At 50.2% G+C, this 17,738-nt stretch overlaps 1 protein-coding gene across 1 annotated transcript; it reads right to left on the bottom strand.

The window, feature by feature from the left end:
• Positions 1–16,203: 16,203 nt before the first annotated feature.
• Positions 16,204–17,343, bottom strand: POU3F4 (POU class 3 homeobox 4). Its single transcript, XM_035541790.1, has one exon. It carries the CDS (start codon positions 17,341–17,343, stop codon positions 16,204–16,206), a length of 1,140 nt encoding a protein of 379 aa, XP_035397683.1.
• Positions 17,344–17,738: the final 395 nt, after the last annotated feature.

A 17,738-nucleotide genomic window follows, 5' to 3' on the forward strand; every position in this document is an offset into this window, starting at 1 on the left:
GAAGAGGTCAGCAGGGTTTAGGCTGTGGGAGAAGTCAAAGAAAGACTGGGCATAGATTTGAGTCATGAATATGTTCCTAATTGCATGGGGAATTCCTTTAGAGTAGAGATATTTATGGTTGCGTTTGAAGAAAAGTCGCTTATAACTGACTATGTAAGTCGAGGTGACAACGTATGTATTCCCTGGTGCCTTTGCTTTCAGATGTTTGCTTGTCACAGTACCAAAGTTTGAATTCCACCATACAATAAGAAGGAATAAAGATATTACTGTGTTATTTACTTTTCTTAGTATAGCTTATAGTCTCATGCCAGTTTTCTTCCTGTGCTGCTCACTTGAGCCTGAATGATCTCTTGTTCTTGTCAAGCAACCAGATTAGTTTTTATAGTTTTAGGTTATGCACCATTTAGGTAACACTATGGGATAGCTGTCTTCGACCTTGGAGATGATGCCACGTCAGATATTTTTTAAGTCTCCCTCCTTGAAGAAACTGCACCTTATACAAGTAGCCTATCACTGTATGGATGTTGTAGGTGAGCACTGATGGCCATATGTAAGTAATTAACTGCTGACTATAATTTTTTTCAGCATTGGCCCTCCTAGTTCTCAATACTGATTTTACACACATACACAGAGGGACTCGGTTTATGGGGCAAAATCAACATGTACGTTTGGTTTTCCTCATGGCACGTGGTTGGTGAGGAATAGGTGACTGTGCAGCTCCCCCTCCAGAAGAATTGCCTTGCTTCAGCTCTGCTGCTCAAGAAACTTGCTCTCCTACAGACCCTAACATTTCCTTCCAGGAGTGTCCTTGGGAAAAGAGAGACTTTTTTTTTTCCCCTCTATCTTTTGGTGATGTTAAAGTTTCCCTAATTTTCAATATTTAAAAACAAACAAAACAACAACAAAAGCACTTGGTGAAAGATGGATATAAGGTAGCCTTTCCCTATCACATCCATCCCCCACGAAGCCATGAACAGTTGCTATATGAGCACCCATGTGACAGCGGTTTCAGAAATATCGGTGACAGAGAATATTTGCAGATTTATGTTTTCAGTAATTGCAACAGAAAATCCTTGGCTGTGTGACTTTCTCTTTCAGCTGCTTATCTACATGATCCCTGGAGTGGGAGAGCTTGGACCACAAGGAGCGAGGTGTGTTGGCAGCCAGCCTCCAGGAGGTACCAATGGCAAAAGAGGGAAGTCCTGGGCATTTTGGTAAATAGGGCAGGAGTTTTGGGGGTGGAGGGCTGAAAGCCAGAGAATCTGTATTGCTTTTGTGGGCAAGATAGAGGCATGAGAAACAAGCTGATTTCATGGACTTTGGGCTCAGCTGAACTCCATTTTAATATCTGTAAAGAAATTTAAACCCAGATTAACCTCAACTAGACTCAGATTTCATTGTGAACATTTTTTACAGCTGTTCAGAGTTTTCTGGTGTTCCAAAGAACAATTAATTCTGGTATTAATATTTGTTTCTTCAAAGAGTATATCCATATGGCTATCAAGACAGTTTATATTTCCATAATTGAAATCATATATGACTGCTGCAGGATCCATGAAAGGGTTTTGGAGATATTGTTTTGTGTATTTTTTTTTCCTACTACATTACTTAGCCTTTATTTGTCAGTCTGAGTAGTTGCTGGTCATACTTCGAAACTGGTGATACGACCCTGCTGCTGTGCTTCGTGAATGTACAATACGAGATGTTGCGATTCAGATCCTGCTTTGTGGTCCTACCTGCTGGAGATGCCCCCTTTGAAAGGAAAGGAAATTGCTTTTGGATAACATCGCTATCCCGTCACAGCTGGTATTGGCTGGTGCAGATACGTGTTTACATTTTGCTTTGAAAATGTAAACACTAATTAAGCATTAATGTTAATGGGTCCTGGTTCTGGCAGGCTGGAGGCAGGGCTCTGCTTCTGGCTCTGCCCTGGCTGCAGTCCATGTCACCCCACTCGCTATCTGTGTTTCCTGGCACAAAATAAGGATAATTATTTCTCCTTTTCCAAAGAGGGAGGGAAGGGACATCGGGGAGGGTCGTGTAAGGACAAAATATTGTGTTGTTGTGAATAAAACTGAAACAGCAGCCCTATGAAAGAGGTGGGAGCGGTCTGTTGTCCCCAGGTTCCCGAGCAGAGGGGCCGGGATGCAAGCCCCGAGCCCCTGGAGCGAGGCAGCGCTCAGAGAGAAAAAATCCTTCACCTTTCCTGCTCTCGCTTCCTGCACCCAAACTCAGCTTTCCTATGCAGTTTATTGTGAAAAACTCTATAGAAGGCCATAGTGTGAGTGTAAGAGGCATTGAGCAGTTTTTGGCGTAGTGGAAGGAAACCAGCATCCAGTCCTGCTGCAGCGTAGCCAGTCCAGATTTCAGTTTTAATTTTCTCTATAAAAGACTTCGTTATCTGTGCTCCTAATGTGTTCCCTTTCCATGTAGCACCGCGGAGTGAAATGGTCACCGTGGTGCCGCCGCTGTTGTCTGGTCCTGGCATGGTTTTAGCCATGGCCAATTCAGGTCTTTGCTGGCAGATTTTACATTTTCCTTTGGATGGCTTCGGCACGCCTGCGAGAAGCAAACAGCAGCTATTCTAATTAGGCGAGCGTAATTTCTCACAAACGGGTCCTTTCCCTTTGTGAGCCCATAGATCTTCAAAAAAGCATAAAAGAGCACTGACTGTCGCCTCCTTTCAGCCCTTCCACTGATGAGGAGTGTTGCTACACCTAATAAATTAAAGGACACAAAGTTAATGAATTTTTCATTTGAACTCACAGCTAGGTATGGATTAGCGAGGCTGACGTTACTGAAGAGCTCAGAATTAGGAAGGGTCTTACAGGGACATTTTCCTCCTTACTGAAATCTTTTCATTCACCTTTTCAAGCATTATCTTGCTCTGTAGAAAGAGCTCTTTTCACAACATATAGCCTGTGGGGTCTGCTTTCTGTCCTCAGCATAAATGTGATCATTCATTTTGTTTGTCTAATGGATAAAAATAAAGGGCAATGTGAATGACATTCAGACAGCCCCTCTACTGAAAGAGAAGGGATTCAGATGATCTGGAGCAGTACTCTGGAACAGACCTTCATTAAGCATAAATGGTCCCAGTTCCTGTAAGTTCCAGTTTACACCATTTACACCAGCTGAATGTCTACTCTCCTCCCCCTTGAGGAGTGATGTGAGCTGCAGAAGGCTTGGGCTTAGAAATAAAACTACAATCAATTTATTTAAAAAAAAAAAAAAGTTAATGTCCAAGGGCCTGTACTATTTAGAATTATTTTCCTCAATTTCAAAGGATTGTGGTTGTTTTCCATGCGCAAACTGAGTTCTGTCTGAAGCTTCTGCTTCCCAAAGTGGCTTCAGTGGGAACCAGCACATGCTGCTTCCCTACGAACAGCTGCATTCCGAACCATTTTGCATTCCTATTTTTGGGGTACAAATTATGTCCTTTGGTTTTAATACTTGCTTGCCTTTTGATTTCCTGTAATAGTTTCATTAAAAGGGTGAATCAAAACAAAACAAAGCAACCCCACCCCCTCCAAAACAAAAAATGAAAACCAACCGAAAAACCACCCTGGTAATTTCCCCAGGCTCCTGCAGAGCCCCTGCTGCCCACAACGTGTGATTTTGCAGCCAGGGTAGCCCAGCCATCTGGGGAAAAAGGGAAAAGTCAGGATGGGGAAAGAGCAGGGAGGGCAGCAGGATGGAGGTGATGGGGACGACTGCCTGCAGCAATTTGGTTATGGAAACTCTTCCCAGAGATCTGTTGCTTGGTCTGGGAGAGGGTTTGGGACTCTCTAGATGATATTGGACAACGTTCTTAAATACAAAAACAAACAAACAGCGATGAAAATAATCAACAAAAAAAATGCCAATTTCCGATCTTTTAGCAAGTTAAAAAACAAAAACCCCATAGATGGTGATGAACATTAATTGGTTCTTCAGATTTGACTACACTTGCATCTATCAAGTGGGAGCATTTTGAAGACTTTGGGGATGGAGGAAGGTAGATCTAGAGAGAAATATTTCTCTAAAGATTTATTTAAATTAAATTCCTCTGTGATACACTGTATGGTCTGATAATATAACTAGCTTTAGTGGCAAGGGAGAAAGTTCCCTCATCATGGCAGACGTGATGCCAAGGGGAATGCATTTCCTGCAGGCTGATAGAGAAACACAGACATTGTGTTTAAATAGTTGTGCTATTTTACCAATACTGGAAAGTATTTGCCATTGAGCACCTTCTCCAAAACTTCATCTGGACACAGTAGAAAATGTTTTTTCCCGTTTTTTAAGGCTTCTGTCCTTTTAATCATAAAGTTAAAGTATAAACCAGCATTACTAGAATGGAGGAAAAAGCTGTACATGGGACAGAGGAGACAGATAAAGCCAAGGTTTGCCGTGTGCTTATCCTCTCTAAGGGCTGGGGAACTCGTGTTTCAGACAGGAACTCGCTTTCACTCTCCGGCTTGTAATGCCCCTCGTGGCGTTACACAAATAAGAGCCTGAGGGCTTAAAAGATGCAATCCCCAACCCTCTCTCTGCTTCCCATGGTCCCAGAGCAGAACTCCGGTTTGTACTAGAAACCTTCAAGTTCCCAAATTTGGGTGCAGAAATTAAATTAGGCAAGGATAAAAAAAAAAAAAAAAAACTAATTGTGAATTATGTATCAGAGATTAAGATTTCTGTGCTTGTAGATGTGGTTACCTTTTCATTTTAGCTTTTTTTTTTTCCTGATGTGAGAAGAAAGTTATTGAGATCTGTTGATAGGCATCAGCACATCAGCATGGGCTGGGAGTGATATTCCAGTGTGTGCTTCTCTTGTTAAAATATTTTCCAAGTGCTGCTGGTTTCCTCTTTTCCAAAGATGACTGCTCTTGCTGAGCATCCCTGTGGGTTTTTTTCAGATTTTTTTTTTTTTTTAATGAATATAACTTTGTGGATCAGACAGAATTTCAGTGTATACATTTGTGTTATGGCACTCACTAATCTGTCTAGGCTGATTTGCAACTCAAATACTAAGAAAATATAATTATGAATGTACTTCCTAATGGAACCAAAACAGATTTCAGAGGGTATATTCACAGACAGCCAACAGTTTTGCATCGTAAATGTGCTGTGTTTCTTCTTATTTTCTCTATTCATTATTACACTTGCAAACAATTCATTATTGATAATTAATATTAATTTCATACACTTAATTGACAGTATTACCAGGGGGTGAGTAGATCAGCTTCCCAGTATTAAATAATTTTTACCAATTTGTACTGCTCAGCTTGCTGCTTTGCTGATTTCCCAGTTGCTTCATCTCTTCTGCATCTACAGGCAGACACAGGGGGAATCAGAGCAGTTCAAAATCAATAGATCAGCAGCGAGAGCAAGAGAAATATGCGCGTTTGCTGTGTGACCATGCGTCTCCGACGGAAGAGCTCTGAGACTCGGAATATTTGATCACACATCCACGTGATCCATCTTGCCACTGGAACACCAGATGTTTGCACAATATATTGCTCAGATGCATTGCATAGATGTTAAGCACCGTTAAGAAAGTACAATTTTTGTCTAATCATAAGCTTGTCGGCTCAGTTCGGCAGCTCTTCGTTTTAGGACCCCGCTTTGATTCATGCTGGTATATTTGCAGATTTGCTATGGGAACGCGTTACGTTAATACTTTCAGCCTCAAAAGGATGGCAAAAATTAATGGTCAGCCTGCATTTCTCTGTGGAAGAGCTCAGAGACCCTAAAATATGTTTTCAGAAAAATTATTTGTGCTATAGAACTGAGCCCAAATACTCTCCTTTGAGCATAGGAAGGAGTGGTAATTTTGCTTGTTTTCAACAAGCCATTTGGAAAAACTCTGACTTTGGGATTTTATTTTCCCTTTTAAAATTCCCACTGCCCTTCCGCAACATCCCCTGCCCCAATTAAAGGTTTTCCTCACTTTTATTTCTTGTAGGGAGGCTGCCCTCTGAGAAACCTCCCATCTCGCAGGCTGTGGTGCTCCCGTTTTCCTCCCTCTCTGTCCCCTCTTCCTCCTCGCTGGGTTTGGCAGAGCCCGAGGCGTTTCTGCTGCCCCAAAGGGCTATCGGGGCTTGTCATCGCGGGGCTGGGCTGCCACCCACGGAGCCGCCTCGCGCGGGGCAGCTGCACCGGGGAACCTGGCCCTAATTGGAAATCTCACGACATTTCAACACGGTAGGCAAACGACGGGTGCGGGCCAAGAAATAACGTTGAATTCCCGTGACCGGGTTTACACGGCTGTGAAGTCTTGTGGGACTGACTTTCTCAGAACGTCTGGTTTTCATAAAGCACTCGTGACGTAAGGCTTGCGATGGCCCGTTTCAGCACGCGCCTTTCCTCGCGCAGCTGCCTCGTTCTGTGTCCTCTGCTCCTGTGTCGCGATACCTCGGTCCTTGCTGGGGCTGGCACAGGAGTTAGCTTTAAATCAGGCATTTCTGTGTAAGTAATGCTAATCCTGTTGTTGTGCCAACACCATTTTTTTAATCCCTTGCCATATAGAATACTTTATGCACATAGTTTTTTAATACTCTATTATAAAACAAATAAAAAAGCGTTAGTGCTCCAGCAGAACATAGAACAAATAGCAATGGCATCGTTATATTTGATGTCTTGTTTCTACTTCTTTCGTGTACTCGTAATAACTGCTACTTAAATGACCTGTTATTTTCATTACCAATTATGAGATCAAAAGTGATTTTAAAATGGAAAAATAGTTCAATTTTCGTGAGCAATCTCTTTGAGGTAATAGTAGGACATAATCCATTTACTGATTTTGCATGTTTTATTTTCATGGCTGCTTTTAAACAGAAAGTACTTCAGGGAAGTTCATGCTTTGAGGAGCTCAGGAGAGCACGAGATACTTTTTCATTGGGAGTATTTTTGCTTCCTGGATTGGTATCTTCATAAGTTACAACTGGCAAAAAGGGACTTTATTTTTATTCTTTTCCCAGGAGAGTTTATGTGCAAATACAGCAATTCACGGTGACAGAAGTTTTACAGGGTGTGGGATGAGACCTTATGAGGTTGCTCGGATCCCCAGCTCCCTAGGCAGCAAGACCCTGCTGTGCTGTGTGCTTCGTCTTTAGGGAAGAGGTGTTGGGGTTGGTTCCCGTTCAGTGAAATACTGTTTTTCAAGGTTTTACCATTTCTGAATGCACTCAAACTTTTCTTAGAAGTTCATTGACAACAATGTCCCTGTCCTTAAAGAATTCAGTGGGATCACCACCGTGAAGCTGAACATTAGCAAGAGGTTTATTAAGCATGATGCCCACCAAGTAAAAAGTTGAATTTTAGAGGAAAGGACGCTTGCGTTTGTATGATTTTGTCTATGTATTGTTTTGATACATGGAGAGCTGCTATAAACTAGCATGATTGAGTTCATACTGATGGTTTCCTTACACAATACAACTACTTGGAGTTTTTCAGGACCCACAACTTGGTGGGTAAATCCCTTCCCCTTCATCCTATATGTGGGTTCAGGGCACCACTGGGGTGGTTGTTATTTGTTCTGTAACACATCCAAACGTTGGTAAGCCTATTTGACTGAGGATTAGCAGTAGGTGTTCTTCATTTGTTTTCTCAGCCACCAGGCACACTGTGCTGTTTCTGAAGGGTTAGTTAAGCAGAATACTGCTTCCCCTTTTGGGGACCATCCTAAAAATGTCTTTGTGTAACTTATTGGCCAACTGTCTTTTCATTTGACAACCCCCTGTTGGTCTCTTTTGCCCTCTACTCTGCTGCTCTTCTACGCGTCCACAGTCCCCCACTGCTCGCTCTGCAGTTTGGTGTGGTTCCTTTCCTCCCAGCTTTGGTTATTTCAGACTTGAATTTGTTTCCTGCTAGCTCGCTCCCATTCTGACTGCACTTTTTCCAAGTTTCCATCACCTTTCCAGGAACCGTCCACCACTGGGAAGTCTGCAGTCAGCAAGGGGCACCAAGCCAGCACTCTTATTTCTTGGTGCAACCAAGGACCCGGGACCTTATGACACAGAGTGGCTTATGACACAGAGTGAAATTAAGGTGTGATATATTTAGAACAGATACAAAGAAAACAAAAAACATATGCATAGTGTTTAACTGGCCTATAAACCCTGCTGTCGTGTAGAAGTGAAATGGATAGCCTGCGGTGGTCTGAGCAGGCTGCGGGAACAGGAGCGGTGTCCCTCCTCTGTGTCAGGAGTCTCCAAAAAGATTGGTTTTTATTTTTATTTTTTCTTCCACATTTTAGCTTAACAACTCTGAGGGCAGAAGGAGACGTGAAGTCTCTGTGTAGGTTTCTGCTGGAGCACGCGCTGCGGGTCCATGCTGGAGATGTAGATGTAGATGCTGGGTGAGGCGGGTCGCTGGGATGTTGTGCGTGGCCATTTGGTGGTGGTGGCGTCGTCTGCGTCACGTTGGTGGCATCGTCTGTGTCACATGGGTGGTGTCATCTCTTCCTTTCTGGCTGCTTCAAAGGGGAGAATTAATACCGTGCTATTGTTGTGGTCTCATTACAGATTTTGCCTTGAGAATGGCTTCATGCTTTGCCATTTTCTGTTCTCGTTACAGTGTTTGTTATGAGAATGAGAGATCATAATTTTAATGCCCAGTATAGCCTGTGAAAGACTATAAACATTTAATAGACTCATAAACATAGACTTTAACCTTTTCAATATTCGGCGGTCTGATTGGCCCCCGCTGCACTGCATCCCCACAGGTTACCGCTGCGAGCACGAGGGATGGCCGCGGCGAGTGAATCAAGCAGCAGAAATCCCAGAAAGGTCAGCGCGGCGCAGCTTACTATTATCTTCCTTAGGATATATGAGGCGTTACAACCCTGATACCGCGTTTCTGGGGCTTGGGCTGGGGCAAGAGGGAGAAATGGCCTGCCGTAAATCTGTTCCGAGGACAATCGTCGTACCGTGGCTGGAGGCGAGCACCTCCTGAACCCATCTCCCGTATGGCCGGGCTGCTGCCTGCCCTCCTCGCCCCGCTTCCCGGCTGGTCCCACAGCCGGCACGCACAAGAGGTGGCGGCAGCTCCCAACAGATTGCTCCTGGCTTTTCCTTTGCATCAGGAGAGAGGGAACCCGCCCCCTCCAAGACATTTTTGCAAAAATGGTTGTTTGGTGTTACTGCACTTCACATGCTTTATTTTGCATAAAAGAGCAAAAGGGGTTCTGTAATCGGTGGTGAAGAATGTCACAGAGATGTACACGGCGAGACTGAGACTTCAGACATGGTGTAACTGGAAATGATCTGACATTTGTGGGCAGCACAGTGAGCGGCTACGACATAGCAGGCAACGCAGGCTTTAGTTTTTAATCTGCCTTGAGGATGACTGCAACAGGCACTCTCTTTTGCTGAGTTGGGCTTAAATTGCTTTCTGCGCACTTGCATGTTTTTGTGATAAACCATTTGCAGTCACATGAGTGTGTGTCTTCACTTCTCCCCAGATCCTGTTACAGACAGATTTACTTAGACTGTCCTACAGCCTTACCATCGTATGCAGACTATATGGTAGTATAACTTATGCCATTACTTTTTCAATTAAAAAGTTACCATGGCTATATAATTTGGGGTGCATTGTATTCTCTCTCTGCTGTGGTTATGAGAAATTTTGGATGCCTGAGCAGGGCAGGATCTGGGAGCTGCGTTCGTATTTGCAAGGTGCCGCGTTGTTCCTGCGTTCTTGTTGGGCTGCTGCAGGAGTGCCCGTGGTGCCGCTGAAAAGCAGATCTGTACAGCAGGATTCGACCCTGCAAAATCTGCATGCGGACTGAGCTCCCGCGGCTGGGTTGTTTCCTTCCTGAGATGCTATATCAAAGGTAATAAAGTTTTAAATCAATAGAGTCTAAACATATGCAGAGCTATAATCTTCCTGTAGGTTTAGTAATCCCCCATGACATTTACAGGACAGTTTCTGCAAGCTGGAAATTCTAGCACTGAATTAGCATTTCTTAGCTCTGAAAGACCGGCTGTGTTCGTACAATGTGTGCGAAGCCAGGAGCAGAAATGTATAACAAACTAACGTTTCAACGGCATTTGTAATTCTGTGATAGCAGCTCCATTTTCGGGAGCCAGAAAAAAAGCTTGTGGCTAATTTTTCCCGCCTGCAAGTGTGTTTTTTGTCGGGATTTTGACTTTACTTCCCCCCCCTCCAGCACGGAGCCTTGCAGAAGCCCCGTGCCACGAAAGCCCTAGGTTTGCCGCAGCAATTGCACGGAATTTGTGCTGCGGAGCCCGACTCCCAGCACCTGCTGGGAGGCTTTCAATCTGGTTTAACTAGATCACAAGTTCCTAACTGTAGATATATGTAACAGAGGCTAATCCCATAATCTGGACAGAGCTACAAGCCCTGAATGGGGAGGCCTGCCCCACGGCTCATGTTACCTCCGTGTGCACTCCAGCTGACACGGCAGGAAGAGTTCAGGCGTTGCCATTCGCCCCGCTGCACTTTATGGTTAATCAGATCCGCAGGCTGATTTGTGTTTATTTATTTATTCGTCTTCCCAAAGTTGGCAGATAAATATGCAAAACAAAACTTCATGCCTCGGCCAAAAAGGAAAAGAGCTGCAGCACAAAAATGGCGTTTCTACGTTGGGTAAATATTATTTGTACTCGAGGTGCAGAGTCAAGGACTGGCACCGTTTAAAAAGAAAAATCCAGGGGCAAAAGAATGGAGTCGCATTTTCGGTCCCTTGATAGTAACCAACAGTGGTGAGAAAGGCTGCTGCCTGCCTTCGAACAATCACTGCTAGAAATATTCGCGTTTTTAAAAATCCTTTTGCAGCAGCAGACTTCTCAGTGCCGTTTTAGTGCTGCTCTGTGCCGCCACTTTCTGGTATAAAATTGATCAGGGAGAGCGCGAGGCTGCGGAGCCAGAACCCAGCAATCGATAATACAGTCAAACGCGAGCCAGCAGAAGTGATATTTACCATTAGCTTTTTAACTTCTTGTTGGCAGGCTCTTACCAACGACGCTCTCTTCCCCCCGTGCTCTCCCAGGATTTAACGCCGGGTTACCGATGTAACAGAGGACCTGGTCCTACCCATGGCCAGCAGCCGGCAACGTCACCCACGGGTCACAGGTACAAGTTTAAACCAAGGTACCGTGCACATCACCACCGCGTAAGAGGGTAGCTTGCCCTGCTTTCCAAAATCTTCAAAAACTCACCCCAAACTCGATTTGGGACAAGATTTCACATACCCGTCGTCGGAGCAGAAGTAGAAGTCTTGCTTTCTTTTCATCATATTAAACCAAAAGTTATTTAGTTTGGCCCTCTCCGTATCGTACAGTGTTAACAAAAATAGATGCTTATTGCTTTAATAACGGTTCTGATTTGGAAATTATTTACCATTTATACTTTGTACACTGTAATTGCTTTTGATTCTTCAGAGTATATATAATGGAAACCAGCTGAAAGACTGTGGTTTAAAAATGGGCTCTTGCACATTTGAAGTAAATTTTATCCTGCAATCAGTCATAAAGATCTTAACTGCAGCTATCACATATCCTAAATATGTAATTGCTGTGGAGCCTTTCTGGTCTATTGGTTACAGGACGCTGGTTTAGGAAAAGGGGAAAGCAAGTGCAAACGTGGGCCTGACCTCTGCTTTCAGGGGTACTCGGCAGGATCGCTCACCTGCCTAGGATCTTGGTTTCTAGGACGGGGTCTTGGAGTTGGGTTGTGCGAAGACACAAATGAATAGCTTCGTTTGCATGGCTGATCTCCCGAAAGTAAATGGAAACCACCCTGGTGGGTGAAACGATGAATTGTGTCTGGGGACCGGACCCTCGGCCGAAGGGCTGCAGCGCGGACCACCTCCAACGCTGCGTGCTGCCCGGCTGCTGGGGAAGGATTTGGGTTTGAACCCTACCTCCGTTTGGGTGCGGGGCTGTCCTAAAAATCAGCCGTGTTTTGGCACGCCAGTGCAGGGCCCAGTGTGGCCAGATGTGGTCTGCTCTGTCTGAAGCTATAAAATTACTGCTTAAAAACAAAGAAGGAAAAACTCCAACTACTTTCTTTTGAAGGATTTTGAAAGCCTCTTGGTCAAGTGCAGTCTAGGTATGGATTTACTGGTCCCTATGGTGCGTGCATGGTGGTAAGGACTGCTATAACGTCAGCCAGCATCTCGGCTTGCTTTTAGTACTTTTGCTTTCAGGTGAACACCCTCGTATGGTCCTGGCCTTCTCTAAGGGGGAGGAGAGCACGGCTTGAGAATTTTTGAGAATTAAATACGAAGGAAGCCTCCGGTTCTCTTCTGTTCGAATAACTTAAAAGGCAAAGGAGATTCAGCCTCAAAAATTGTTAAAGATGCTTAACACCCTCCACCAAAATCACAAGAGCAGTGCAATTCATCGCTACCAGAGAAATGCGTTCCTCCAGCCCTTTCTTCTGCAGGAGCGCGTGAGGTGTCTCAGTACGCAATCAGTACCTCCATTAGTGTGACCGGCTGCAGGCACGCGCCATAAATCCTGGCCATGCCACAGCCGTGCCGGGGGGCACGCCACGACCAAGGGCCCCGGGCCTGGAGGGGAGCTGGCCGAGGAGCTGCTGTAAGCCCAGGGCTTCCCAGCCAGAGCTGGGCTCCTCGCGGTGGTGGGCAGCTTCCCAAAGCCTGGATGTGCTCCTTCTGGATTCGCTCTGTCGTAACTAAGACCTAATTTGGAATCTGTCCTTCTCATGCTTATTCCCCCGGGCTTCCTTCCGCCCCCTCTCGGTTTATTTATTTATTTTTAATAATTTCCTGAATTCAGAAGAATCCCTGGTCCTTGAGAGCGAAGCCAAGGCTTCTTCCGCACCCGGTGCCTTGGGTGCTGTGCCTTGGGTGCTGTGCGGGGGCAGCACCCTCAGGCCTCCCGCGCACATGGCGTGCGGTGGGCAGCGAAGACAACAGTGATGTGTGCTTAACATTAGGTGGCACAAAAGAGTTTCCTTTTGCTCGCAGGAATACTGAAGTGCGGGGGAATAATGAAGGGAGAATTTCCTTCTCTTCATTTAAATGCCGTTCTCCTTCCCGATTTTTCTGGCTTTCGAGTAGCCTTTGGAGCACTTCTGCTGATAAACTTTATTTCTTCGTTCATCGCCTCTCTTTGGTCTCTCGATGAGATTTGTTGCAAAATAACACAAAACAACCCCGCGCTCGCTGTAGTTGTATTTACAGAACGGCCGAAGGGCTCTGAAATGGGTTAATTTCAGCGAAACGCCGTCCGTCCGAGCCCACGCTGGCTGTAGGGGCTTTACCTCCGCGGCCCCTGGGTGTCCCGAGCCGTGTAACCGCTGCGGCTGGCCTTGGCTGGGGAGATTTTCCTCGGCTCCGTAGCGGTTGCAGCCGGTGGCGCTGAGCTGGCGGCGTGGCACACGCTGCTCGGGGCCCGTTCGTTTTGTTTCTGGAGCCGGCTGCGAAACGGGGTGTTGGGGGGGGGGGCGGGGGGGGGCTGTTATTTCCTTCTCCTCCCGTTTTAACCCTTTTTGCCCTAGCTGCGGCTTGCCGTCCCAGGCAGGGACGAGCAGCGGCATCCCCTCGCGGAGCGGAGAGCGGCACGGCCAAAAGGTGCCCCCCCCGGCACCGCCGGGGGCCGGCCTGGAGCAGCCGCAGCCTCCGGGGGCTGCCCGCGGCCCCCACCGCCCCCCGAGCCCCCCCCCCACCCCCAGCGGTGCCGGCTGCGGCGCTCGCCCGGCCCCGGTGCTCGGGGCCGAACCCCAAAGCGTGGCCCCATTGTTCGGGGCCCCGCTGCCCCTCCTCGGGGGGGGGCTGTGCCGGGGGCGGCCCCCCCCGGGCATTGTGCGCCCTGCCCCGGCCGGGCCGTGCCGCCCATTGTTCCTCCGGGCCGCCCGGGGGGGGGGGGGGGCCGGGGGCGAAGCAGCCGCGGCCCCGCCGTAACCCGCCCCCGGCGGCGGAGGGGGGGCGAGGAACAAAAGGCAAATGCCCCCCCCCCCCCCCCCCCCCCCCCCCCCCGAGCCTCGCCGAGGGATGGCGAGGAGCGGGGGGGGGTCCCCGGGGGGGTCCCGCGGCCCCGGCAGGTGCGGGGAGGGGCAGGGGGGTACGGGGGGGGCGAGGCCGGGGCGACCCCCCGCCGCCCCCCGGCGCTCAAACAAGGCGGCACGAAGCTGTCCGGTCGGCTTTTGTAAAAATGTTTATTTAAACCTTTTTTTTTTTTTTTTAAATTTTTGTTTTCCTGTTACAACAATAAAATATTGCGTCGCTATGAACCCCGTGACTGAAACTGGGCGACCACCAAACGTTACAGCGGCTGCGTGTTCCGTGATTTCTTTCCGACACCCATTTAGGTTTCTGTTTGTTTGTTTGTTTGTTTTCTTTCTGAAACGTTTTTTTTTTTTTTTTAAACATAATGCGGAATTTATTGAAAATAAATAATTGTTGGCAACTGCAATAGGCAATTTTGGATAAAATAGTTGAAAAAAGCAACCTTTAATGAAAATAGCGTTTATTATACATCAGTTACTAAATGAATAAACTAAATGATCTTTCTTTAAATTAATAACTTCCAAAAAACGTTTAATATACAAAACTGTACAGTTATAAAGTTGGCAGAAATAGGCAAGTCCTCAGTGTCGAGTTGTTTTTTTTTTTTCTTTCTTTCTTTCTTTCTTTTTTTTTAATTTTTTTTTTTTTTAATAGCGCTTACTGAAAAATACTTGAAAAATATAAATGTCGAAAGGAAAAATCTGACAGCCGGGGGGGGGGGGAATCGGGGCTAGAGGGGGGGGGGGCCCGGCCCGGCCCGGCCCGGCAGCCCCCGGCCGGGCGAGGCGCGCAGGCCCCGCGCAGCGCAGCGCAGCCCCGGGGAGCCGCTGCGCGGGGCCCGGCCCGGCCGTGCCCGTGGCGGAGCGCTGCGCACCCGGGGGGGGGGGGGGGGGGGTAGGGGGGGGCGGGTACAGCTCCGCGCTTCCCTGCGCCGAAAAAAAATGGGTTAGGTCGTTAGCGTTGCGTTGACTTTTGCTTTGTTCGTTCGTTTTTTCTCCCTGTTCTCTCTTTATATATATATTTATAAAAGCTTTCCAACAGATCCAGCAGCTCCCTGTGACGCGGAAACAAGCTCAGCGTGAACCGAATGCGGGCGGTTTCTGCCCCCCTCCCTCCCTCCCCACCCCCCATCCCCCCGAAATCGATGAGACACCTCATTCCTCTCCACTACCGAAACAAAATACAGAGAAACTGATTTCCGAAGCCGAAGCGCAGAATTACGAAGGTGTTTTACTACAGACCTCTCAGCCTGGCGCCGCTCAAAAAGCCCAGCTCATCTCCGGAGAGAAAAGGACCGGCAAATGCCGCGATTTTGTTTGTGCTGCTTTAGTTTCGGCTCCCTCGGCAATTAGCGTTAGCATCTTTTTGTTTGGTTTGTTTTTGTTTTGTTTTGTTTTGTTTTTTTTCCCTGGGAGAAGGGGGGGCGGGAGGGCGACCCGCCCGTCTGGCGGTGCTCGGAGGTCCTCGGGAAGGCAGGGAAGGAAGAGCTGCGCCCAACGAGCCCCGTCTCGGGGCTCCGCGGGGCTCCGCGGGTGCGGAGGCGCCGAGGGGAGCCCCCGGCTGCCGGGGGGGGGACCGGGCACGGGCACGGGCACGGGGGGAGGAAGGGCCGCGGCCGCCGTGCCCCGTCCCGTCCCCGCCCGGTGACATTGGCGGCGCGCGGGGAAGGGAGGAAGGTTGGGCTGCTCGATCCGATAGAAATTAGGTCACAAATATTGTGTACAGTTTGTAGTAAAACACCTCAGACATTTAAAAACGCTATAGAAGTCTTTAAAAATGCAAAACTAGTCTATTGTAAAACAGATTCACCTGAAATACAGCTGATATAACCAAGGCGCTGGAAGGTTATTCATAGGCACACATCTGTCTTTCCTTTTTCGTCGTCGGGTTTTCGCTTTTTCCTCCGGTTTTCGCGTTCTTTTCCTTTCCGTTTTCAGTTCTGTTTATTTTTGTTTGTTTGTTTTGTTTCGTTATTATTTATTTCCCCCCTTCTTCCCGTTTTCCCCTTCGTCCCGGCGGGGACCGAGAGCGAGCCTTGTCCGCGGGTCCCCGCCGCGCTCCGGCCCGCGGGGGGCGAGGAGGGAGGGACGGGGCGAGGAGGGCAGGAGGGGGGAGGCAGGGGGGCACGGGGGGGGGGGCTGCAGGGCAGCGGGGGGCCGCTGCCGGCTCCCCCCGGCGCGCACAGGTCCGAGCCCGCGGGGCCGCCGCCCGGCCAGCCCCGGTCAGAGGTCGTGGCAGGCCGTGTCCGTTTTGACGCCGTGCGAGTAGACGTCGTGCTGCTGCTGCTGCTGCTGCTGCTCGCCCGGCGGCGTCATGCGCTTCTCCTTCTGCCGCCGGTTGCAGAACCAGACCCGCACCACCTCCTTCTCCAGCTGCAGGCTGTCGGCCAGCGAGGAGATCTCCTGGGCGGCCGGCTTGGGGCACTTGAGGAAGTGCGTCTCCAGCACGCCCTTGACACTCACCTCGATGGAGGTGCGCTTCTTCCTCTTCCTGCCCTGCGCCGCGATCTTGTCGATGCTGGTGGGGCTGCCGGTGGAGGAGTCGGCCTCCTCCAGCCACTTGTTCAGCAGCGGCTTCAGCTTGCACATGTTCTTGAAGCTGAGCTGCAGGGCCTCGAAGCGGCAGATGGTGGTCTGCGAGAAGACGTTGCCGTAGAGCGTCCCCAGCGCCAGCCCCACGTCGGCCTGGGTGAAGCCCAGCTTGATGCGGCGCTGCTTGAACTGCTTGGCGAACTGCTCCAGCTCGTCCGACGTCGGCGTCTCCTCGTCCGAGTGGTCCTGGCAGTGGTGCCCGCCCAGCTCGCCGTGCTCGCCGCCGTCGCGCAGCCCCGGGTGCAAGCCCTGCGCGGCGGCGGCGGCGGCGGCGGCGGCCGCGGCGGCGGCGGCGGCGGCGGCGGCGGGCGGCGGGGTGAGGCCGCCGTGCTCCAGCATGCCGCCCACCGCGAAGCCGGCCTGCGGGTAGGCGCCCAGGGGCTGCCCGGCGGGGGCCAGCGCGGCGCTGTGCGCGGGGCTGGCGCCCCAGGCGCCGGGGTGCGTGGCGTGGGGCGAGTGGTGCGCGACGTGGGGCGAGCGGTGGTGCGCCACGGCGCCCAGCTGCAGGTCCTCGCGGCCCGGCTTCACGTCGGGCTGCTCCAGCGGGCCGCCGGCCAGCGCGGCGGGCCAGGCCCCGGCGTCGCCCAGGCCCGTCACCCAGTGGTGCCCCCCCAGCGGGTGCCCGCCGCCGGGGACGCCCTGCAGGTACTCGCCCTGCAGCAGCTTCTGCGGGCCGCGGAACGCGCCGCCCTGCTGCATGCCCGCGCCGTCGGCGGGGCCGAGCGCGCCGGCGCCCAGCAGGCTGTAGGGGTTGGAGGCGGCTGTGGCCATGGCCGCCGCGCAGCCCCCACGAGTTATACTGAGCCGCCGCCGCCGCCGCAGCCTTTGACATCCACCGGCACGGCGGCCCGGGCAGCGGCCGCGCCGCGACTGGCGGCCGCGACGCCCAATGGGGGCGCGCCGCCGCCGGGCCCGCTCCGCGCCGGCCAATGGGCGGCCTGGGGGGGCGGGGCGAGGCGCCGAGGGGCGGGGCGAGGGGAGCCGCGCGGGCCGCGGCCAGGAAGTGAATCACTCCGCCGGCTGCGGGGGGCGGCCGCGGCGCGGCCCCGCCGCTTAACTCCTTCCGCGCTGCGCCCCGCGCCGGGCGGGAGGGGGGGGGGGCTGGAAGAGGGGGAGCCGGGCGGGGGGTAGGGGGGGGGGTGTGGGCGCGGGGCACGGCTTAAATG

Source organism: Cygnus atratus, chromosome 13 (assembly GCF_013377495.2).
Source record: "Cygnus atratus isolate AKBS03 ecotype Queensland, Australia chromosome 13, CAtr_DNAZoo_HiC_assembly, whole genome shotgun sequence".
NCBI classification, from domain to species: Eukaryota; Metazoa; Chordata; class Aves; order Anseriformes; family Anatidae; genus Cygnus; species Cygnus atratus.